The following is a 23,937-nucleotide window of genomic DNA, read 5'->3' as shown; positions in this document are numbered from 1 at the left end:
CCGTTAACTTTTCCAATATGAAGCATCCTTGTTTCCACACAGTAGTTAGATGCTCTGAGTGACGCGAACAAGTGCACCATGCTGTTTGTGCACGCTGGATGCTGGCGTTAGCAGACAGATTAGTGTGGCTTAATGTGCTGCTCTCACTGTGGCATCTTAGCTGCAGCCACATTGAGCGCCTTGCTTCAACAAGTTATAACATTTGTTGTGAAGCTAATGTTTTTGTAACACCACACTGGTTTACAATGTGTTGCGTTAGGTCGCATGGTTTGTTACTAAAGGGATCCTGAAAGTCACCAAATACAAACTGACTTAGGTGATCATTGGATTGTGTCTAAACTGTTACATGTGCATTTCAACCATTTGTGTCCAGCTGTGAGTCACACAATCCTTCACTCTCTTATGACCGTCACTGAGGACAGTAAATCCTTAGTTAGACGGTAACAATTCCGCCCTCCATTCTGTTTCTTACCTGTTCAGTAAACTGTCATCACAGCTTATTTAAGAGTTAAGTAACCACATTTGGGCTCAGTACTTCGTCCCTCTGTCTCAGTACCATTGTCAGTTTTCACTTTGTTCTTTCCGGTATTTTTTCACATCCAGCTCTCATTTATATGTTATTTACAAACTCCATCTTCCTCTGCCGCATTGTACCTGAATCCCCCTCTTGTCATCAGTTGCTCCTGGTCCCCCTGCTCCACATGCTTGCATCTCCTATGGCTTTCAAATCCAGTCCTGCCATCTTTCTGTTCTTTTCCAAGTAAAAACTATCAAGCTTATATTCACTGCAGGTCTTGAGTGCTGCAGTTTTGTACTTTAGGTTTTTGTCTAGCTGGTCTTTATATTCTGCCTGTATCTGCTGTGATATTTTTTAAGGCTCTCCTTGTTGAGTGTTGTAATGTAGGTAAATTTGGTTATAGTTTTTGTGTGTGCTTTATACTGTGCAGTATAGTGGCATGTTATATATCTGCAGACTCCAGGTTTGGACCTTGAACTCTTCCAGTGGTATCATAGGGTCCCGCTGACACCATGTCAGTTTCTATCTGTGTGAGTCTGGAGGGACTCTCTGTGTGTCTTTGTAGATATGTTCTTGCAGTGAGTGTCTTTCTCCTCTTGGGTGGCTGTGCGAATATACGCCCATGTGCACACAGAAGCTCGTCCTTCTAGTGCAGTGTGTTGCAGTGGGAACTCCATGGCCTCAGGCTAGTTAGTCTGTGCTAAATCAAACTTGTCACCTAAATATGCACCAGCAAATGGCAGATCCTTAACCATAACCAGGCTAGCCCCAGTGAGTCATGGGCTTTGCTATTATACACTCTGTGTTTGGCTTATGTACTGATTTCTGGTAAATTAAACACTTCAAACCTCTCAAAGGGAGGTATCTCACTTCTGTGCCTCCTCCATTAAGATTCTTATTGCTCTCTTGCTAGTTAAATAATTACGTTTTTCAAAAATGCACTTTCTTTTCATTACAAGCAACATTTGGCATTTCTCTGCAGAGTGAGGTTGGTGAAAATACCCTCTTTCCTCTCATTCCACACACTGATCACTGAATACACTATCAGTAGTTCATTGAGTGAACGCCGATGTAAGTGCCCAAATTTATTGAAACTGACTCTAAGAATTTCAAAGTTATCAGTGAAAAAATGTTGTCTCAGCGAGAGGGTTCTGGGTTTGAGTTTGTTTGTTCTTCACATTTTTGCGTTGGCTTCCCCTTGGTGCCCCGGCTTCTGTCCACAGTCCAAAGACACACAGGTTAATTGGTAACTCTTGATATACCTGCAGGTGTGAATGTTGGAACTTTGAACCCATGAGATTGTCTGACTAATTGATGAACTGATCAACAGAAAAATCACAATTTATGATAAAGGTTTAAGTCATTTTCAGGCACACACACCACATCTTTCTCACTGTAAACAATACATCTGTTAATGAAAAAAGATGAATAGATAATGACAATAATATGATAAGTTAACTTAATTTGAAATAATTTGTCCCTGTTTTAATGCTATTAACGTGCAGAAGAGGCAGACAAGAGGAGAGACAACAGAACTGGTTTGCTCTCTGCTGCATTATAATTGCCTCTCCACAGATCTTCACCTTGCAGTGCTTGCCACAGCCCTGCGTTGGGCAGCCATAGTCAAGCACAGTGCATGTGTATGTTCTATAAAAAAAAAGATAAGGCACCTAGGACATGAAACAAAATGACTGATCAAAGTCTTTGTGCCTTAGATACATAGACACACATTTAAATGCAGAGATATTTATAACTGGCAGGTGAAAACAGAGGGTAGAACCCAATTAAGGTCTTAAAGCGAAACTCTTGCCAAAATGCAACCAAGGTTTTTTTTTTTTTTAATGTATATAAGTCAAACCTTCATGTAAAAGCATAATTACAACAAAAGAGGCACTATTAAGATTCACCATATTTTCGTTTTCGGGTCAAGCTTATTTTCAATGGAAGTGCTACGGGCACTTTTACGATAGCATCAAAATCAATATTTTTTAAAACACTAAGAAAGCTCAACGCAACATGAAACTTTCCTCGTAGTATCACCAGGGTCTCTACACATGAACACGAGCAACATTGAGAACATTTAAGGTGGACCGCTCCTAATGCTTAGTTCCATATAAATGCACTGATAATTTGTTGTTTTGTCGTTAGTGAAAAACAATATTGACCTTGAAGTTGAAAAAGGGGCATTATATAAGAAGCTATACTAAAATAAAATGTCGGAAAAGTCATGTAAGATGTCGCATTGCGTTGTTGCCGTAAGACAGTAGTGTTCCACCTTAACTCTCCTCCAAGTTATGTTGCATTTGGAACTTTTAGGCTAGCGGAACAAGCAACTGCTAACTGCTAGTTGTTCAAAAACTTTCTTTTTAGTAAACTCTGTGTACACAAACAATGTGTTTGTGTTCATGTGCAGAGACCCTGGTGATACTATGAGCAAAGTTTTATGTTGTGTCGAGCCTTCTTAAATAGCCTTCAAAAATAGCGATTTTGATACTATTGTAAAAGTGCCTGTAAGTTTGACCCGAAAACGAAAAATAAAATCTTGTGTGTCTCTTTCATCGTAATTATGCTTGTATCCGAAGGTTTGACTCGGAAAAAAAGCATTTACAAAAAAAGCCTAGGTTGCATTTTGTCGAGAGTTACACTTTATCGTCTTTTTGTTGTCTTTCTTTCTGTGTCTCCCTCAGCGTTTGCACTGCTTTTCTCCTGCACTGTGACACACAGCCTTCAGTATGTCATCTGTCCCTTTATATGCATACAGTACACTGCCCTTCCCTTGTTACTGTGTTGTATGTGTGTTTGTGTGGAGAGCGATGCACAGTTGAGATGAGACAGTGTCCTGAGGCCTGTGTCCCAATATGGTGTTGTCTCTCCCCCTCTACTTGCACCTCATTGGTTTTCAGCAATGCTGTCACGACGAGGTTCAAAGGTCAACTGTAGTCGCTTGACTAGGTGGTCTAGAAAGGCTGTCTGCGTGCCTCTGTCTGCTGTTGTGTACGATAACAGAATGAGAAGGAAAATTCTGTCCAGTAACAGGAGAGCTGAACATTTGACAGCGGAGGAACGATGGAGACCAGGCAACAATTCTTGGCAACGGAGATAAAAAAAAAGGGACTTCAAATGTAAGATCATATGTTGTGATTTGTCCAGATGAGCAACATTTTCGCTGTGTCCTATGTCTTTACCCAAGGTGTGACAATCATTTCTGTGGCAGGAAATTAAAAGAGGACCAGGGTTTCGTATTTTATCCCTCAGCAATCCAGTCTAAACTGGGCCTCATGTGACTTAATGGTGGTAACCAGCAAAGAGCAGCGTCGTTATTTGTCTGGCTTGTCATTTTCCTCTTAACTAATATCCATGACAGGAACAGAAGTTTTGCTACTTTGTCAGCCTCATTTAAAACAAATGTAAGCAAATTTTAATCACTTATTGTCACACTCCAAAGGCTGTGTGTAAAATTCAGATTTTTTTATCGGATAAAGATTTATAAGTGGATATAGTTTTATAGATTTAGATAAAAATATAATATTAATTCAGACAATTGTTCCAGAACCAATCACAACGCTTGTTTACAACGACTTTCGGGTAGAAAACCCCTGCACATAAAGCACTAGCCTACACATAATTGAATTGTCTTTTTTCACGATGTCATTTTAAAATGTGTACATCTTATTCGTCTTAAATACATGTTTGATGATTCCATATGTCATTAATAACAACACGCAATTTACCTGTCAAAGAAAATTACAGCTTGAATTTACCCCAAACTAGCAGTAAGTCTAAGATTTAGATGTCACCGTTGGGCAGATGTCAATCTAAAGCAATGAAATGATACATGAAATAAACACGGCAGAACAGTCCGATGTTTTACTGTATACTTTAAAGCTTTAAAGCTTACAGTGACAGCTGGAAAATTACAATAGAAATGCTGATGTTTTTAGCATGACAACATGGTTGATTTAGTCTATTGTACCATTTATTACTGAGTCTGTCGTCATTGATAAACCAATGGTTCTTGTTCTAAAAAGACCACAGGAGTGGTTTTATTGTTTTTTAGTCCCTTGTCTACAAATTGCATGTACTTTACATTTGTTTTCCAAACCATGAATTATGAATTTTCCTGCACTTGCCATTTAGTATTATTGTTTTACCTTCCAGGCAGGTTATTTTCATTAACTTTTTCTAAAAAAAATTCCCTTATGCATTGAAAACACACACTGCCAACAAACATGACAGATGTGCCTTATCAGTGCTGCTATTCTGTCTGACTTCCCAGCAGTGGGCATACACATCCTGTACCAGAGTGAATTCGCATTTATATATATTATGTACGTCTACAGTATTATATTCGGTACATCCTTATTCCATTATCTTTAATGCAGTGTGTGTGTGTTCCAGAGAGAGACAACAGTGAAGATCCAACACTAAATCATGATTTAACAGTGACAGCCAGCAGCTAATGAACCTGCAGAGTATAAGTAGATGCCAGAAGCACTGATAGCAGGAGCTTCTTTCTTTCCTCTGTCCTAATGCTCTGTGTCTCTCACATTCTGTCCTAACAGACCAGTAATAACCATTTCTGTCTTCCCCACATTTGTTTTCTGTTAGTGGTTCTGTAGTGTCACTCATTCTCCCACACAGCTGTTTAATCAATTTCTTTTATTCACCCACCCTGCGTTTCCACATAGAAGTTTGTAATTCCTATTGCTCAAGAATGTGTTGAGTCAAATGTTTTCTGTGTGTGTGTTTTTGTGTGTGTGTGTGTTCACTGTTGATAAGCCCGCCCAACACTGTCCTGATCTGATGGCAAGTTTAGTGTGCTTACATGTGCGCACAAACATATACACCTAATCTTAGTCGTTCCTGGCCGCTAGCTGTTCATGTGATACACCTTTCTGCTTTTGGTACAAGTCTGAGTTCATCTCTCTAATTAGATAAATTCCAAGCAGATGAGTCACCTGCCTGTGCTATATTTAATCATTTTGACAGGTCTGACCAGTCTTCATATGTGTGTGTGTGTGAGATAGAGAGAGAGAGAGAGAGAGAGAGAGACCAAAGGTTGCACATTTTAATGTTTGTATGTGAGATGTCATACAATGAAGCATTACATCACAGTGTAGACACTTTACATTATATTTGTGTGTGTGTGTGTGTGTGTGTGTGTGTGTGTGTGTGTGCACTTGTTTGCCTACTATTTGACAGGCAGACATTATTTTGTGTCCCTTACTACCTGGTCTCATTGCTGTTTTATTACACACAAGATGACTTCATTTTCTTCACCGGCGCCACCGTGTTGTAGTGAAAATGTGTTGTTCAGAACACCTCACAAATACATTAAGTAGATATTGATGAAGCTGGCTTGCATAAATGCTCAAGTTGTGTGAATATACAACTATATACACCTGCAAACCCCACCCCTCTCTCTCAGTCCATGCTATGTGAATAGATAATAATAATAATAATAATAATGTCTTCATTTTTTCAGCATTATATTCATTTGAAAGGTTATGGAAAGAGAGTTCTTAAACTTTCCCAACACAGAATAGTGAGTATTAGAAACCGTTTGAATACGCATATTGGCCCAGTTCCTCCTATTTGTCTGACTATTGTCAGAAGTAATTTATCTTGAATGCTTTTGTGCTTAACACACAGTACAGAAACCTTGTTACATGCATCTTTTATTAAAAATCTAGCATTTTTGCCTCAGTGTTGTGTTAATCTTCCCAGTATCAAACATGGTATCAAATATCTATATTTTTTAAGGAATTGCATGGGAGATAGAAATTCCAGTGTTGTGACGATTCTAGTTGGGATGCTGTTGCACTGACAAATATCTGTGCACAGACATACAGACAGACAGATAAACAACTGGCAAAGTACTCTGTGGTCGCTCCCACAACAGAAGTTGTCTCCAAGCACACATTTTGCCATGATGACACACACATACAAGCTCACATTGTGTTAGCATTACCACCCAACACTGTTGTGGTTGGTAATAAAACTCAGTCCTCTATCAGTGTGGGGTGCTGAACTCTGCCGAGTCATGCTCATTGCTGCTCATCAAATGCTAGTTAATCCTGATAAGTTACTTCCTGTGGACCCAAGGCCCTGTGTGACACGTCTGTCATACTGTAACTAATTGACAGGCTCATACAGAATATATGAGTGCCAGATAAGCAGGGGTGTGTGTATGGGTATTTGTCAATGCTGGGTCATGACTGTCTGGAAGCATAATTTTGGGCTCACTACATGTATTTCTGTAGCACATTACCATCTCACGTTTACCAAGTTATTCTGCTGTTAGATATGACAATTGTTTAAAATTCCACTTCTTCAACAGCTGTATGTGCCACTGTGACAACAGCAGCTGGTCTGCCCTGTATCGCCCTGTGTGTTTGTGTGTGTGTGTGTGTGTGTGTGTGTGTGTGTGTGTGTGTGTGTGTGTGTGTGTGTGTGTGTGTTTGTGTGCGTGCCAACCACAGTACTCTGGAGTGGTGCTGTGTTAAACGGCTGATCTGAATAATAGATACAGAGCAAAGCCTCAAACCTGTTAAAATATCCATGAGCTTCCTTTGCACTGGTTTGTGCTGCTGAAGTGCAAGTGAAGAGAATGAAAATGAGTTTATAGCTGGTGTGGGGAAAAGTAAGGATAAAATTTAGGGAATCACATACCCAGTATGTGAAGACATAATCCAAGAGAGCGAAACAAACAGATAAACGAAAATGTCTGGGGGATCTTTAGTGACATTTTTTCAGTACAGTATGTATTCGTAGAATTCTTCCATTGTGTCCAAATCCATTGACCTGAGTTATGTTATATGAGTTATGTTATATAGTAGCCAATAGTGCTAAATGTTGGTGAACCCGTTGCCATGGAGCTAAGTGTCCGTCTGCTCTGCCCAGACTGACAGATCCCAGTGAAAACAGGCTGACCAGGACAGAAAAATACTGCCTCTGACAAGACGGAGGCCAGTTGGACTGCGGGTAGTACAGGTAACAAGCCTGGTTTGGCACCTGGAACGCAAGGGCTTAGTCTGCAAATAGGACCCCTGAAGTAGGTGCATAGCACACCAAGCTAACATAATGGCAGCTAAACTTTGCAGCACTTTGTTAGCAACAAAGCTACTGGCATCTCATTCAGTTCTGCTAGCAGTCGTCAGCAGCTATTTTAGCAACATGTAAGCTATTTGTCCACACTTTGAACAAACAGCAGGTTTTCACTACTGTAGTTATACTTGAGCATGGTAGGTAGTTATTTTGAATATTAACTTAAACTGTAACAAAGTACACATGCTAACATGCTAACAAGCAGTATGGGTTAACGTTAAAACTGTAGATGCAGATACAGTACCATAATGGATTTTACATAAATACAGTAAATATGCTGTCAGTATACTGTGCCTTGGTTATTGTATAAACACAATATGTTACTGTCATATTCATCAAAGCAACAGTGATATAATTGCAACCATTATAGCAGAGTAGCTGGCAGACATCAGTAGGAAAACGTCATCTATTCTCACCCAAATCAGTGAACAAAGTTATAAAGTAATTTGCACACTTAATATGTGCGGTTTAGGGTTTAGCTGTCACAGCTTATAAGAATAATAAATTATGGAAAAATAAAGTAATGATACCTCCACCATGGTCAAACTCTGAAGTAAAGGTCTAACCAGAAGTTATCTATTAGGCAAGGTGCGGTGTGCCAACTTGTTCTTAACTCATTTACTTCAGTTAATAATTTCCCAGTTAGTTTCCCAGCATGGTTTCAGTGTAGCAAGACAAATCCATTTTGTTCAGTATTTGTAGGGGAAGAATGACTGCTGTGGAATAGTAAGAGCAAAATTATAATATTTTGCATGGAATGAGAACATGTTTTCAGATGCACTGTTTTGCTCAAAACATCTGAGATTTCTGTCTAAAAATTGAAGTACTGGCCTTCAAAAACCTGTATCAGTCAAGTCATTCCATAAACAGCATATCAAGTGCAGTTCCCTGGTGGTCTGTGGAGAGAGTTGTGTGACATTAAAGAATAGAACATAAGAGAGAGAGAAGAAGAAGAAGGAGCATATTTTCTGGTCATGACCCTTTCCCAAAGATTTCCCACAGTCTAGTTTGGGGCAGCGGGGGAGGTGTGTTTGTGTGGGCGCGCGCACATGCGTGTGTGGGGTTAGTGAGAAGGATTGTGAAACAATGGCAAAGAGCGGAATGAATCACTTGATGCAACGGTTTTATTACTCAAAGGCAGATCATGCAACACACATGAAATATGTTGTGTGAATAGAAGAGCTTAGGATGATACACATCTGTCAACCATGGCGCTGTGACCCTACCTAGTTTGTAATATTTGTCCAAGTGTGTGCACATGCATGAAACAAATTGACGTGGCAGTCGTCATTGGTGTCCCCTCTGCAGCGGGACCAAGGTTGTTCATTTCTTGCTCAAGGACTGTCCTCTGCTGCTGAGCGACAACCTGCCTGAGAGAAACTCAGAGCCTCTGTGAAGTGAAACACTTACATGTCTTTTAACAGCTGTGTGTGTGTGTGCGTATGTGTGTGTGTGTTTATTTGAGTGACGCAGTGACAGTCGGAGTGCGTCACTGTTCCTGTCAACCCACTGCACTACATGTCACACATACACACATTAAGGACCTTTAGATGGAAGAGTCATTGATAAACAGATGTTGATGAAAGAGGGATACATGTACTTTTTAACCATTTTTGCCTTGATGTTGACTTTTTTTGCATAAATCTTTAAGAAGGATTTCCTTCGGCATTCAAAACTCCGATCCACCAGGCTGCCCATCGATGCTTTATAAAATCCCTAGAGCACAATTTGATAGGAGAGATAACGGATGAGAAGAGAAAAAAAGAAAGGGAGGAAGGAGGGAGAGCGAGCGAGTGAGGAACTCCCTGGACTAAAATGATGGCACAAAAGAGGGAAGGGAGGAGGTATGCATGGATGGAAGGGAGGAATGGGAGGGTATTTGATGGAGGATTGTGTGAGAGCCTCATCCCTTGGTTCCATCAGCGTGTCCAAATATGGAGGCATCTGCTATTGCACGAGGCCCGTTCTCAAGACCCGCCACTGACCAGGGAGAAAACTGGAGAGTAGGGAAGGGAGGGGGGTAGAAAAAAATGACCGGTGTGAGAAAGTTTAAGTGAAAGGAGGATGGCTGAAAAATGAGAGCACAAGACATTGGAGTAGCAAAGCATAAAGACTGGTAGGCAGGGGTGGTGGGAGATGTGAGGTTTGGCAAGACAAAAGGGAGAAAAGTTGAAGGCGAAGGTGAGAGTGTCAGCTGAGTAGAAGCCGGACAGTTGGAAGGCCAAGTCTGAGAAAAGGGAAAACAAGACGAAGCCTATTTTTAGTGCTTTGAGTTGTTTATTTTCTGACTTTTTCTAAGCAGCAAGATGAAAGTGAAGAATGAGAGAAAAGGTTAGCGAAGGGCCTGCCTTCATTTTCCATTTCTTGCTTCACTCTCGAGGTTGACTTAAGTTGCTTTGATCCTTGATTTGGTTGAATAGATGCTGTGTGCTTCTCTTTGTCTGCCTCTGTATTTCATTTTCACACACGCATTCACTTTTCTTGTGTGTGGGACCAGAGGGGAGGCGGCAACCTTTGGGTCACTGGGGATAGTTTTGATCATGTGGTCGGAGGCCGCCATTAGATCAAAGGTCATCCGACAGGAAGTGCGGAGTCCTGATTGTGGCAGTCTTTTGGGGATTGTCTGAAATGTCAGCTTCAGTCTCAAAGATTCACCCAGAAACTGGACTGCTGAGCAGGGCCTGGGTCTGCGTGTGTGTGTGCGCTTTTACACATTTTTTGAGTCGGTATGCGTGGCCTCTGTGTGAGTTTTTGCACAAGACTTTTAGAGGAATTGTCTTGTAGGAGTTTGTGTGTCTTCATTCATCTCAACTTGTGTGTGACTGATCAACTCAAGCCATATTATAATTTGTTTAACTTGAAAAGGGCAATAAATTGATTTAATTGTGCGGCCCGTTGCTGATATTATCGGATTGGTCATAGTAATTTTGTGGGGGTTTCAACTGAATCATATCAACAGTAAATGCCTACTCCTTTATCCATTAATATGAAGTCGTTTGTATATTCAGTTGCTTATTGTTTTTGATTTCTCTACTAAACATGCTCCGTCATGTGATTTTAACTGCCTGATTATGTGACAACCTACGGTTCATGTTCATACTGATCATTTACCAACATGCTCATTGACCATAGTCTGTTGTGTGTCTAACTGTCTAGACCAGTCGTGTTACTACTTACCTTTCCACACTGATTGTAATTTGTGAGACAACCTTTTCTATCAATTCATTGTTTATTCGGTATGATGTCACCAAATACAAAAAAACAACCATCACAATTGCTGGACACCACACACGTTTAACATTTAATTAAAAAATGACTTAAATGTTAATTTGAATAAATTATTCAAATTGTTTGAGGATTATTACTGTTGAGATATTCATTTACCAGTTGTTTCAACACTAGTGCAATGTGTTTGTATCAGTATGCACGGCTGTGCTAGTGAGCTGGGAGTGCGTTCATAGAGGAGTCATCTTCTGATGTGTGTGTGTGTGTCTATGGTGTGTATGGTCTTCATGTGTACATGTGGAATGTAACGACTCAGCTCCGCTTCCTCTCCATTCATCCCTCTGTTCATTCATTGATTCATTTATTCATGTGTATTGACTGTTTAGATTTGAACTCTTGAAATTAGCTGGTGCATGTAGTGTGTGTGTGTGTGTGTGTGTGTGTGTGTGTGTGTGTGTGTGTGTGTGTGTTAAGATTTTAGGGGTGTTTTCTTACAAATGAGGGTGTGATAGGCAGTGGCGATCATACTGCAGTGCACTACCTTGCATGAGTCATACACACAGGAAATGCCAAGTTTGTGTGTGTGTGTGTGTGTGTGTGTGTGTGTGGGTGGGTGTGTGTGTGTGTGTGTGTGTGTGTGTGTGTGTGTGTGTGTGTGTGCGTATGTGTGTGTGTTTTCGGGTGTGCTTGCTTAGATATGTCATCCATCCAATATGTCTCAGACAGGCAGATGCTGCATATTTCCTGGAAAGGTTGTCCTGTTTGTAAAGGGCTATGCCCTCTCTGAGGATTTGGTTGGTATGGTCACTCTTTACGTGAATGACCAATGAAAATGAACATGTATTATTATTTTATTATAGATTTTTTGCAGTGCAATACATGAATCAGATATGTCTATATTATTTTGCACACTTGGGAGTATAGTCAGTAGCAGATAATAACATTAGAAGCACTATTATACTATAAGTCAGGTGACAGATTAAAGGAAACACTGGACTATATATGTAGTAAAACTTTAACAAATGCAAAGGCACCCACACAGTGCTCTCTCAATTATTTGAAAATTATGATGTGAAAATTATGGCTAACAATTTATAATAACCATCATTAATAAATGGAACATTTGAAGTTAATTAAACTGTAGTTCATAGTCATTTCACTGCCAAGAAATAACAAAATGCTTGATAAAATATTTATTAATCTGTTTATTCAACTGATGATGGTAATGCCTTGATAATAATTAATGAATATTGTGTAGTTTATCCATAAATATTATTTAGATTGGCATTTTAAAGTTGCAACTGATGTTAATAAACCTTCACAGTTGCTTATAAATATGGAAATAAATGGTTTACAAGAATACTGTGAGTTTTGCAATTAACTAGAGTTTAATTAACTGGAAACGTAACATTTATTAATCATGCTCATCATAAAGTTTTACCCAATTCCATGTTTATGTGAAGGCCTGCAATCGTCAGACATCGAGCCAATTAAGAGCCTCCCGATTTGAGCAGGATTTATTGGTGATGTGAAAGTTGTTTAATATTATTAAATTTCACTTACATCATAAAGAACCTAAAGAATGAGACAAAGCAACTACACGGGGGAGTGACAGAGAGCAAGTGAACTGAAACTTGACTTGATTTGATGTTAATACTTTATTGTATGTAGTTTGGTGGTTTCCCAGTTATGCTGATGTGACTGCAGTTGCAGAATAGTCTCTGACAGTAGACAGAAACCTGGGATGGCAGTGTCATGTAGATGAGGTCAAATGTGCATTAAGGGAAGACTGTCTCAGACAAGTCTGCTGTGTGAAACTGGAATAAGTCTCAACACTCACTTGGTCATTTGTGTGTGTGTGTGTGTGTGTGTGTGTGTTTCAGTCAATGTGCAGTAAAGGTAGGGCTGGGCGATAAATCGGTAAAATGTATTAATTTGAGGTTATGGTTGAGGGTGATTTAAAAAAATAATAATAAAATCAATTTTCTATTTAATTATGGGCTCCCGTTGTTCATAATGGGCTCCACCCTCCCACCATCATTAAAAAGGCACCGTCTCATGCTCGAGCAAAAAAAGGCTGTTGCAACTAAGGGCAGCGGACAGGCCCATTTATCTCAGCATCTCTAACAGACGCCTGCATCACAGTGGGACACTTGTTGTTCACTACGAGATGTACAAGACCGCGGCAGCCCACAAACACCCGTTAAAAAGCAGCCGACATATGTCGTATCTCGTATCACATGAAACGGCCTCAGTGGACAGCTTTTATGGGTACAGTCACGTTTCTTTTCGCCAAATATATGGTGCCTGTATATACAGTGGAAAAGCCGGAGGTTCATCCACATGCAAAATGTTTGACCGCAGGTTTCTGCTACAAAGCTGCAACAGGGCGCATCTCAAGCCAGAGGTAGTAGACAGGCTCGTGTTCCTGGCCAAAAAATATGTTAAATAGACAGCAAGCACACACCTAGTGTCCTGTACATCTACCAACATGTGATGTTTACCATGCAATGCATCCAGATGTTTGATTTTTTTTTTTACAGATATCCGAAATATTGTTTGTAAACAAAAGGCACCTTTTGCAAAAGAGTATTTAATGAAGTTACATTAACACTTTATCAATACCAGTGGGCAAATGTATCTGTTTTTATAAAAGCATGCAATCTGACAAGTTAAATTTATCTTTGCGAAAGAATTTTATCAAAATGTGAGTTTGAAGGTGCACTGTTTAAAATGGCAGGGCACAATTAAAATTGTAAATCAGAGATTCAGTTTTTAAGCCACATTGCCCAGCCCTAAGGAAGGGACATTGCAAGCTTGAAAACATAGCCGACCCAATGAACCCCAGTACACCCTCAAGTAATTAGATGTGAATGCATCAAGTCTATCTCATTATGTCTCAGTAGATATACATACTGTGTGGGCATTTCTTCTTCTTGACCTGAGTGTATGTGTTTGTATCTCTGTTTATTGTAGTGGTAACAGCTGTCCTCAGCTGAACCCTCCAGCCGGCCGGTCTGAATAAATCGATAAAAACCATTGAGCAGCATTGAGACTTTAGAGTGCTGGTGTCAGTTTCTTTCCCAGAGTGCTGCATTTACAGAGCCTGGAGAAGATCAATATGAAAGGCACACACAAACACACACACACACACACAAGCTCAACATTGTGTTTCAATGACTTTGGCTGCACAAACTCAGTAGTAAAGGATTAGCTTTGGTTATGCCTCAGAGCTCGGATAAACACACAGAAGATCCCGTACGTGTGGCACACAAGTGTATCTGTAAAAGTAGCTGTCCCTCGATATACATACATTAACCTACTGTGCACTTGTTGGTAACTAAAAACTACAATGTTTCAGTGCCTATTGTGTCAAACCTTTAAACACCCTAAAATTTCAAGGTCTGTTTGAGAGTTTAGAGCGGCCTGTTGATAAAGTTAGAAAGCTGAAATCGAAGTAGACAAGGAATGTGGGTTATGTGAGGCATGCTAAACTCAGTGACCTTCAAAGTACTCTCGGCCTCTTCCTCCCCCTCGCCATCCCTCTGCCGTTTGCCACTCTGCTTTCCCTATCGCCTCTGTGTCTCTAACTCAGCATTTTCCCTCTCTTGCTGTACACAAGCTAGAGTAAGAGGGAAGACCTCTAAATATGTGTCCGCAGTCACTGTCCATACTTCACTAGATAAATAAGTTTTCTTTTTAATTTCAAGAAATGAATTATTTGAGGTACTTTTATCACTTCCAATTGGAAGTTTGGAAACTGGAAGTGATAAAAGTACCTCAAATAATTCATGTATGTATACGGAAAGTCAGAGAGAAACTGAATTAATTAATCCACTTCTGCATTTGCTTCAGTGTTCAGGTGTGATGGCAGTCTCAAAAACTACTGGAAGGATGAACGGAAGGATCAAAAAGATGTCTTTTGACGATGGTTGTGAGGAGTGCTGTCTAACATGTCATTAAAATGTCTCCTGTATGCATTCAGTTAGGTTAAGGTCTGGCCATTTTGAAAAACATAATTTTACACTCCTGATAACATACATGTGTGTGTATGTGTGTGGGTTTAGGTCTCAGAAAAATGGCCTTTGTTGCCTGCTTGGCACAGGACTCAAACCCTTAGTTAGGGCTGTTGTTGGCTTGAAGGCAGAGAACGTCTGCCAAGTCTACACTGTCCAAGGCCCCCGGAACAAGGCTCATAGTGCTTCTAGACTCCAAAGATAAGTTCATTGTTAGTAATGCATTCACAACTAATTTGATTTTAGCAGAGACAGGGAGGCAGGACAAAAAGCTGTGGTGAAACTTAATCGCGCCCATTGGTTCCACAGTGGACATCTCAACCTTTGATGTATGTTTTTTATCTGCAGCTTAAGCCAAATTAACCCTGTTTCATTGAAACAATAACACACCAAATCATACAAATTGACATTAGTTCTGCCAATAATGAGATCAGTTTTAGTCTCGCTCCTGAAAGAGAAAGCCTGGGCTGGTAGCAGTGGCACCATTACAGCAGCCGCTCTACAAAATGTTCCTGTTAGTTACAATATTACTACATTAGATTTCTATAAGATTTCACCGACTCGCTAAAAGTTGGAATGTAAGTGAGGAGGGTAGGAGAAAAGGAGTAATTCAAACAGAGAGGAGGAGGATGAGCAGAGATTGAGCGATATTAAAGAATGGTAAATGCATCCAGTGAGAGGAGAGACAGGCAGACATGAGGGGGAGTCAAAGGGCTGTGCATGTGTGCGTGTGTGTGTTAGATTCACTAAAAATGTTGCAAGTATACTGTAGTACACAAAACAATTTACGAGCACACCCACTCAGCATCAGACTGACGCACATGCTTTCACATGAGGGTCGGATGCTCATCAGTCACACTTAAACAGACTGACACATCATCACACATATTTCCTTTTCTGTTTGATTAAAAAACAGCATGTCGGTTTACCTGACACACAGCCGGGTCAAGAGGAGTTACGATGATCCATCCAGTGAAACTCCTCTTGACTCCTCTTTTCGCATTTTGGGAATATTCAATAAAACAGATCATTTCCAAACCAAGTAGATAACATCTCCATTGTACATGCCAAGTATAGTGACTAAACTGGAACAGAATAAAAGCTACATTTTTGCATAGAAAGGGCCAGAGTTGCAACTTTATTCTTTTCTATGAGTCACACATATTAAAGGAGACAAATTATGCTGATTTTGAGGTTCATTATTTCAATTTGGGTTAATACTAGAATAGGTTTACTTGCAGACCTTTCAAAGGTGGCCCTCAAGTGGTGGGTGGGGATATTTAGACACTCAAGCACTGAAAAATATGAATTACCAAAAGGCTGAATTACCTTCATTTTAAAGGTTGAAATGATCTGCGGTAATTGTATGAAAAACGAAATCTTTATTTTTACATAGCTGAGTCTGGCATACAAAATAATACTGTATATTTGTCCAGGACGTCTTTATCTCGCATACCTACTGATGGAGAAATGGGCTGCAGTAAAGTTGCTACAATAACACAGAAGTAATATTGGGAAATTGTCTTCAGTCTGTGCTGTAGCGACAGCTCTAGCACATGGAGCAGAGATTCCGTCTTTGAGTAAATAGTGCACATACCCAATGAAATTTAACATCATAAATCTGTTTGAGGCAGTGTGCCCAAAAGACTCCTGGACCAGCATGTCCCTGTATGGCCCACTGTCGCTCCTCAGGCATCACCATGCTAACAAGGTTTAGCTTTAGCTGTTTGAACAAAGAGGCCAGCTTGTCAGGTTACTGTGTGTTTGGACAGACTGATAGTGGGCTGGCTCGGGGCCACCACTCTAATCCACTGTTTGTATATATCCTTGTTGGCACTACACCCAGTGTGAACATGGCCAGAGCTCTGGGCTGATGTGCAAACATAGTTGGTGAAACTCCCAGTATTGCATTACCACCTCTTTGTCAGTGTGTGTGCCTTAACTCAGAGTGCCAGGTGACTGGCTGATGTGACCGCTGTTTCTGAAACTAGGCACTATGTTCAGAGGTGAAAACTTATCTCACAAAATGTCAGAAATCATGAAGTCCCGTCACTCAGAAGGTAACAGGTCCTAATATTTTGATGTGAGACTCAGTCAGAAGTCAGATTTAATCAGTGCGACAAAAAACTGTTTATTTCAAAATGAGATGAAACAAAAAGACACAAGCTGATTTTAGCATCTTCGAAACAGTAACCGAAGAAATGTTTCGTATTTGTACTGGATAATTGACCATCAGTTATCAAAATTAATTGACTTATTGTTTCTGCAGTAGATTAGAAAATGCAGATGAGATTAGAGGATCCGTTGCCCGGTGACTGTTTGCATAAACATATTGTTCGTGACTTTGTTGTGATCTGGCTTCCTGTGATACATGTGACTATGAATTAGCACTATGATATCTCTGGATGAAAACAAAATTCAGAAGTGAGATACTTCTTTTGGAAATGATGTCTCTTTTGTATATTGCATTACTTTCTTTTTTTACTGTTATTTTTACATCAAACCAAGAAAACAAAGAAAGTTGTGTTTATAAAGCCTGGGTTATCTGTTTGTGTTTCTCCTCAGGGCTGAAAACCTACCTGATCTCAGGAAGGAAGTTGGAGTACAATGTGCAGTGTGGCTGTTCTCAGGTGGGATTGTCAGGTGGAGATTTTGTGGCGATCAGCCTGTCCTCCTGCCCTCAGCCATGCACACCGGATCTCATCCCTGGGGGAGCGCAGGCAGCTGAGCCCCTGCTGCCCCACCAGCCACCAGACAGGATCGGGGTAAGTCAGAAGAAGCTAAAAGTTGAGGGTGAGACGAATCCCTCTGCCATGCAAGTGTTTGATTTTTAAATGATGACTATTGCATCATTTTAAGCTTTCTTTGTGGCTGATAATCAACGCTCTACAACTCAAATGAATGACGTTTTAATATATCTCAAACTGATTTTGTGTGGTATGTTTTAAATTGTAACCCTCTTCCCTTACTGTCATTTTCTCTCCCCAGCCTCCCTGTGTGTCCCGCAGTGTGGTCTTGTCCTCAGGGGCAGAGCAGGGTGATGATGTAGCTGTTCTGAACGGCTGCCAGGAGGAGCACAAGACCAGTAGTGCCAAGGTAGAACACTAACACATGCATCAACAGTGTCAGCCAGTGCATTTGTCAAGCATTTGTCACCTGGGCCACTCAACTAACATGCCCTGTTGTGTCCCTCTCTCTTTGTGACCGCGTCCTCCTCCATCCTCCTCTGAACCCTGTCCCACTCTGCTTCTTTGTTTCTTTGATTTTCCTCCCCATCCAGTTCATCCCAGGTCACAGCCCCAGGGCAGCCAACGGTCTCCTGAGTCCTCCGCTGGAGGACCCGGTGCGAGCCAGCCAGAGTTCCCTGTGCGACATGCTCCAGGAGAAAGAAAAGAAGACCAGCACTAGTACAGGAACTGGAACCAGTCTAGGCATGGCTGGCGGTGCAGGGGCATCAGGCACTGGAATGGACCACTCCGCCCTGATCCAGCTGCGTGCCAAAAACTTCAGAGAAAAGAGTGACGCCCACTTTGTGGATGTTATCAGGGAGGACAGGTAAGCAAAGAGGTCAGATGTAGAATTTACTAACTGAAGGGTGACTTTGCAGAGGCCATAGAATTCAGAGATCTAAGAGTGTTTTCAAAGTTGTATCAGTGTCCTTTAAAGGATAAGTTCATAAAGAAATGAATATTCAGTCATCTTGCAGATGGGAAGTCGGGTGAAGTTTGGAAGTCCAAAAAACATTTCTGGAGCTTCAAAGCAAAACAGCTTTGCAGTGTTCCCCTGAAGCAGATTAGATATTACTTTTTTTAGATAAAAAAAAACAAAAAACAAAAAAACAACTGAAACAAAGAATATTAAATGGCTCCATAAAGCTCACCCAGCATAAATAATGTCCCCAGAAGTACAGAGACCCAAAATGGATTCTGAAAAGACATTATTTACCTACTTTATTATATCTTTTCAAATCATTTTGTGATCTTAAGGAATTCAGAGACTAGCAAATGATGTTTTTCAGCAAGATTTGATTTCCAAATCATATGTTGTCTCGTGTTTTTTCTTGTCTCTGTGTTGTTCACAGTCTGATGAAGGACTACTTTTTCAAGCCCCCTATCAACAAGATCAGCCTTAATTTCCTAGAGAGACCTCTGGAAAAGGCCTATCGCAGCAGCTACAAGGAGGAGGTACACACACACACACACACACACACACATATACACACACACCCCTTACTCATCAGTAACCTTACATTAAAATAGTTCTGGCGAGATGCGCTGACATTTGAGATTTTTTACTCACTCTCCTATTCTTGCGAGGGTATTTGTTAAATACTTGATGGATAGATAAGCACAGACACAAACAGATATCACACATCCCTAGATAACCAGGTTGAGAGTCACATAGCTTCAGACAAACATCAGTGTTGTTGTAGATTTAGTATTCTGGGCTTTGTGTCTTTGTAAACATGTGTATGAGCAAAGGGGGTTGTTGCAATATTTTCATTGTATCCCACGTTTCCCTAATTTTATGCCACATCAGTGCAACACAGACTCTCACACACCCAGGACCAGTTCCAGCTGGCCATCCTGGACCCCACAGCCTTGCAGCCCCCTGCTGTTACACTAGAGTTACTACAGAGTGAAAAAACACTACCAACATCGAACATTCTCCTGATGATTAACTAGCAGTAGTTAACATAGTTTACAAATTTCTGTCAACATTTTTATATGATTTTCCCCTTTCATTTTGATATTAACATGGCTCCAAATAAAAATCCAGATCTAGGAGATTTGAATATGTTTTTAATTGATATTTGATAAGGTTTTATCCTAGTTGATAATCAGTTTGTTTACTAAGTTTTTAGATTTAGTTTTTGTTCAGTAGATCAAGTGATACATGGTAAGATTAGCACACACAAGACAGCGACTCAATAACTCAATTATACTAAAATTTACTTTTAGAAATGTGTATGCTAAATTTGTAATATTTGTAAAGTCTATGATAATTTTCTATGTCCATCAGTAAAGATGTACAAAACAAAGAACAAAAACTACACGGTGCCCATAAACAATAATGAATAAATAACATTTTTATGCAATAGTTTTAATTCAAGGCACGTGTGCAGTATGTGCACTGTAAGGTGCAGGCATTGGGAAAATTGAGCCACCGCCTGCCCTCAATTCCACTTTCATGTTCTCCTTCAGGTGAAGAACCAGGTTCAGGTGCAGACGTTTGCGAGCTCCACCTTCAGCTCCTTCCTGGATGTTCTCCTCAGCTGTTTCGTCTTCCTGGCCCTCACTCTGGCCTGCTTCCTTCCACCTCTGGTGAGCCCGGCCACTGTGGGCCCACCGGCCCCTGCTGCCCTGGCCCTGGCTCCTCTGGCTGGCCTGTTTGAGCTGGCCTCACTGGCGCTGTCCATACGGTGAGGAGGCTTTAGCAGATGACATGCAGACGGGCTGTGTATTTTCATGGGTGTGCTTTTTTGTGGCAGTGCTGACACGTGTTGTATCAAACAGGGTCCACCAACATGGGGTTTTTGAGGCCAACTTAAACATTAGATTTATTATATCAGTCTTTTTGACCATTTTTTTTAAAACAAAATGTCAAGAACTCTGAACTGTTTTCCCAAGATTTAATTTTTTCCTGGCAGCATTGAAAGTGCTGTGCCATCAGAGCCCAAGTGTTTCCACTGTTTCCAAATTAACTGCTGTAGTGTGGTTGGTATAAAAGCCTGTATCTCTTGGGCCTCAATCGCACAGGATTGAAAACCATAGGCCACGATAGACCATGGTGCAGCACTACAACTCTCCACTGAAACCAAAATAGTTTATTTAATGTGGTGGTTGGCGCACACACCACAATGGATTAACTCCCCTGGCCAGATATGACTGGCTCATGTCCAGTTTTATGTGAAAGACCAGTTTTGGCTCAGAAATTGGCAAAATTTACGTTTTGGTACCAGGTAGAGATCCAAACCAGAGAAAAAATCCTTTCTACACGGAATTTCCAGTATTCAAATTGCCAGAGATGTGTTGTATTTATTCTGTGGTGCGATGTGCATGCATCTCAGTGCAGAGTACTTGAAAATGAATTAAATTTCACTTAATGCCATGTGAAAAATTGGGCAATAAATCATCTTCTCCGAGCTGGGTTTCGGACAGCATAGTTGTGTTTAAATAATGTGTCTTAATTAAGGACTGATGAGAGTGTGCTGCAATTTTTTCCCTGACTGAGCAGGAGGAGGACGGGGGGTGGAGTGAGAGATAATGTGTTGTTTATTTCACTCTGTGTTTTACTGCACATGTTTTTGTTCTGATGCTGGTCTCCTTCAGAGTTCTGCTGGAAAGTCATCTCCTGCTGTCTCCTCCTAACTCTCCTCTCATCTCCTCTCCTCTCCTCTCCTCTCCTCTCCTCTCCTCTCCTCTCCTCTCCTCTCCTCTCCTCTCCTCTCCTCTCCTCTCCTTTCTTCTCCTCTCCTGCAGCATGGCCTTCTATCTGGAGGAGGTGATGAGCTGTACCCGCTCCCTGCTCCTGGTGGTCTCTGGGTGGGTCCCCCGTCATGTGGTCGGGGCTGTGTTAGTCTCCCTCCCTGCCATCTCCGTCTTGTCCCACCTCACTTGCAGTGTCCACTTGCCCCTCCAGGTAAACTTGTCTCTTGATGGTTGTTGGGATAAAAACTTGTGGGAGAATGAATCAAAGGGAAGAGACTGTGCTGTATGTGGGCACTCCAGTAGGTCCACCCCACTGCTCCGGATAGCGGGCCTTCATATTACACTGTCTGCATTTTGGTGGGCACCCTGTGTAATGCAACAGTTACACGAATAACATATCAGTTTATTAAGAAAATGAATAACTATTTAACAATATTGCTGCTCCTGCCAAGGCTGCCATCAGTAACTGAATGAACTACTGGTCCTTCTCTCAGTGCCACTATTCTGCCTTGTTACAGGGGCCACTGCTAATTGTAGTAGTGGTACTACATGTGATTTACAAGCTATAATGGTTTGATATCTCGAAGCCAAAGTAAGCACAGTGGAGTCGGCGGTTTGAAACCTTGCCCATGGTGGTCTGAAGCCAGAGATCCTCGGAGACCGGCAGAGCCGTTAGCTGGCATTAGCCCTGATAGGAGCTGTAGAAGGCAAACAGCTTGGAGGCTTCAGGAGGCTTCGCCTGTGGACCTTGGCACCAGTAATGTTGACATTTCTTCTTCTCCGAGTCTTGCATGTGAGAAGATTGAGAGCAGTCATACTTTGCAGCGTCTTTGTACCATTTTGTGTCAAGGCCATATCCAGCCTCTGTATAAGTTTGACTCTCTCCTGCCAGCTTTGAGCCAAGGGCTGCTTGCAAGATGTGTGATGTTTTGATATCTTGTTTTTCAAGGATTTTCAACACCCAATTTCTCCATCCACGTCCCTCCCACCCTGCTCTGTATCTCCCCTCCACTCTTTCCATCTCTTCGGGGCTTGCAGATCAAAGTGGGTTGTTAATTAGACATGCCGTTTTCTGGACTTTAATGCCTTTGAAGATATAAAACCCAATAACAGTGCTAGAGGGGGGTGTTGGCGTGACTGGGAGAGAGGGAGGACATGTGTAGGGATGAGAGGGAAGTATGTTATCCTGTCAGTGTAATTATTAACAGCCTGGGAACCCAAAGCAGCATGTTCTACATCACTTACATGGTAGAAAATTGGTATCTTAAAAATCGTGAATTTGATTTTTTTGCAGTGCGTTGTGCCCTAGCACAGGTTAGAATGCATTTGAGAGTTCAAATATATGACGGCCAGAATTAATAGAGTAAGGTGCAGACATGTTGACTAGAAATAACTAGTTGGAGATATTTATCTTACTTATAACCATTTTTTACTTGTAACAAATGGACAAAGTGGTTTAAGGCATACTGTGCAGTGAAATAAAAATGTCAATTTTTGTAAAAATCAGAAACTCAACTCTAAACACAAACATCAAACTCTTACATTTTGCTAAATGTGTGATTAAAGAAACATTCAGGTCAAGACATGACCACAAAGATTCTGAAGGATCTTTGACAGGAACAATATTTTTTTTAAATTCTCTTGTCCAGGAAACTCTGTGCTGAGCTATTCCAAGGATTAAACTTGTAGCTATTTCAGTCGGAATGATAGGATACAGTCCTCTGCACACTACCACTGTCAGACACTCATCTATCATGTGCCCTGACTAAGATTACTGCAAATAGAGCGCAGTGTTGTTTTTAAGATGGTTATGAACTTCCACTGCTTTAAGGGAGTGCAGCTGAATTCAGTTTGATGTCTCTGCATTGTCTCAAGTCAAAGCATGGAGAAAATTATGTCTTCTTATCATCTGCTGTTTAAGTTTTACAAGTATTAGTTTTGACATGGTCAGAAAATAACATCCTCGTTTCATGTAATTACGCTGTGCAGTTCATTCAGTAGTTAAGTTAAAAAAAGTCAAGAATGATGTACATTTAAAACCTCTTTTTAATCTAACTAAAGAAAATCTTCAGCTTCAACTGACAAAAGTAAACTGTCGCTAAACAGAAACTTGTCAAGAAAACACAAAACAAAATACAAGTATCAATCCAAGGCAGTGCAAAAGTATTTATTCATCACATTTCACATCACATTTCATAGACAAAGTGCTTTACATAAAGTGTTGAATCATAAATATGAAAGAAAAGTTGCAAAAATACATTAGTCTTTCAATGAAATTGAAATATTAACATACACATTTACAAAATGTAACATAACCAGTTTTGCACATTGGGGTGTGTCGAGGTTTAACAGGTCGAACGGGTCTCAGGGAGCTAAAAGCAAAAAGCCTTTTGTGGCTCCAGAAGATGTAGTCCCACAAATTGCCTCCAGTCATGTCACTGCTCTGCATTGCACTCCCATAACACTGTTTGACTCATTATGGACAGTTTACAAACAAATGATCAAAATCTATACAGCAGAACCAGAGTTATCACCTTTTTTATTCTGCACATTCTTCTTCCTTTTGAAAACATGCAACCTACAGTTTCAGAGCAATTTGATGACAGAGACAGCCAGTGAAAATCTAAATTTGCAAGGGTTC

The 23,937-nt window shown here is 40.7% G+C and overlaps 1 protein-coding gene across 2 annotated transcripts in view; it reads left to right on the top strand.

Moving 5' to 3' along the window:
- adcy9 (adenylate cyclase 9) overlaps positions 1-23,937 on the top strand; it is a 41,425-nt gene that overhangs the window by 7,773 nt on the left and 9,715 nt on the right. For both annotated transcript variants that reach the window (XM_037077237.1, XM_037077171.1), the window contains exons 2-7: positions 17,431-17,630; positions 17,854-17,961; positions 18,146-18,420; positions 18,947-19,049; positions 20,070-20,287; positions 21,348-21,507. In XM_037077237.1, coding sequence (XP_036933132.1) covers positions 17,431-17,630; positions 17,854-17,961; positions 18,146-18,420; positions 18,947-19,049; positions 20,070-20,287; positions 21,348-21,507 — 1,064 coding nt within the window. The remainder of the gene's footprint in view (positions 1-17,430; positions 17,631-17,853; positions 17,962-18,145; positions 18,421-18,946; positions 19,050-20,069; positions 20,288-21,347; positions 21,508-23,937) is intronic.

This window comes from Acanthopagrus latus, chromosome 1 (assembly GCF_904848185.1).
Source record: "Acanthopagrus latus isolate v.2019 chromosome 1, fAcaLat1.1, whole genome shotgun sequence".
Classification (NCBI taxonomy): Eukaryota; Metazoa; Chordata; class Actinopteri; order Spariformes; family Sparidae; genus Acanthopagrus; species Acanthopagrus latus.
Note: the sequence above shows the minus strand (reverse complement) of the source record. Positions and strands in the feature narration are given on the sequence as shown.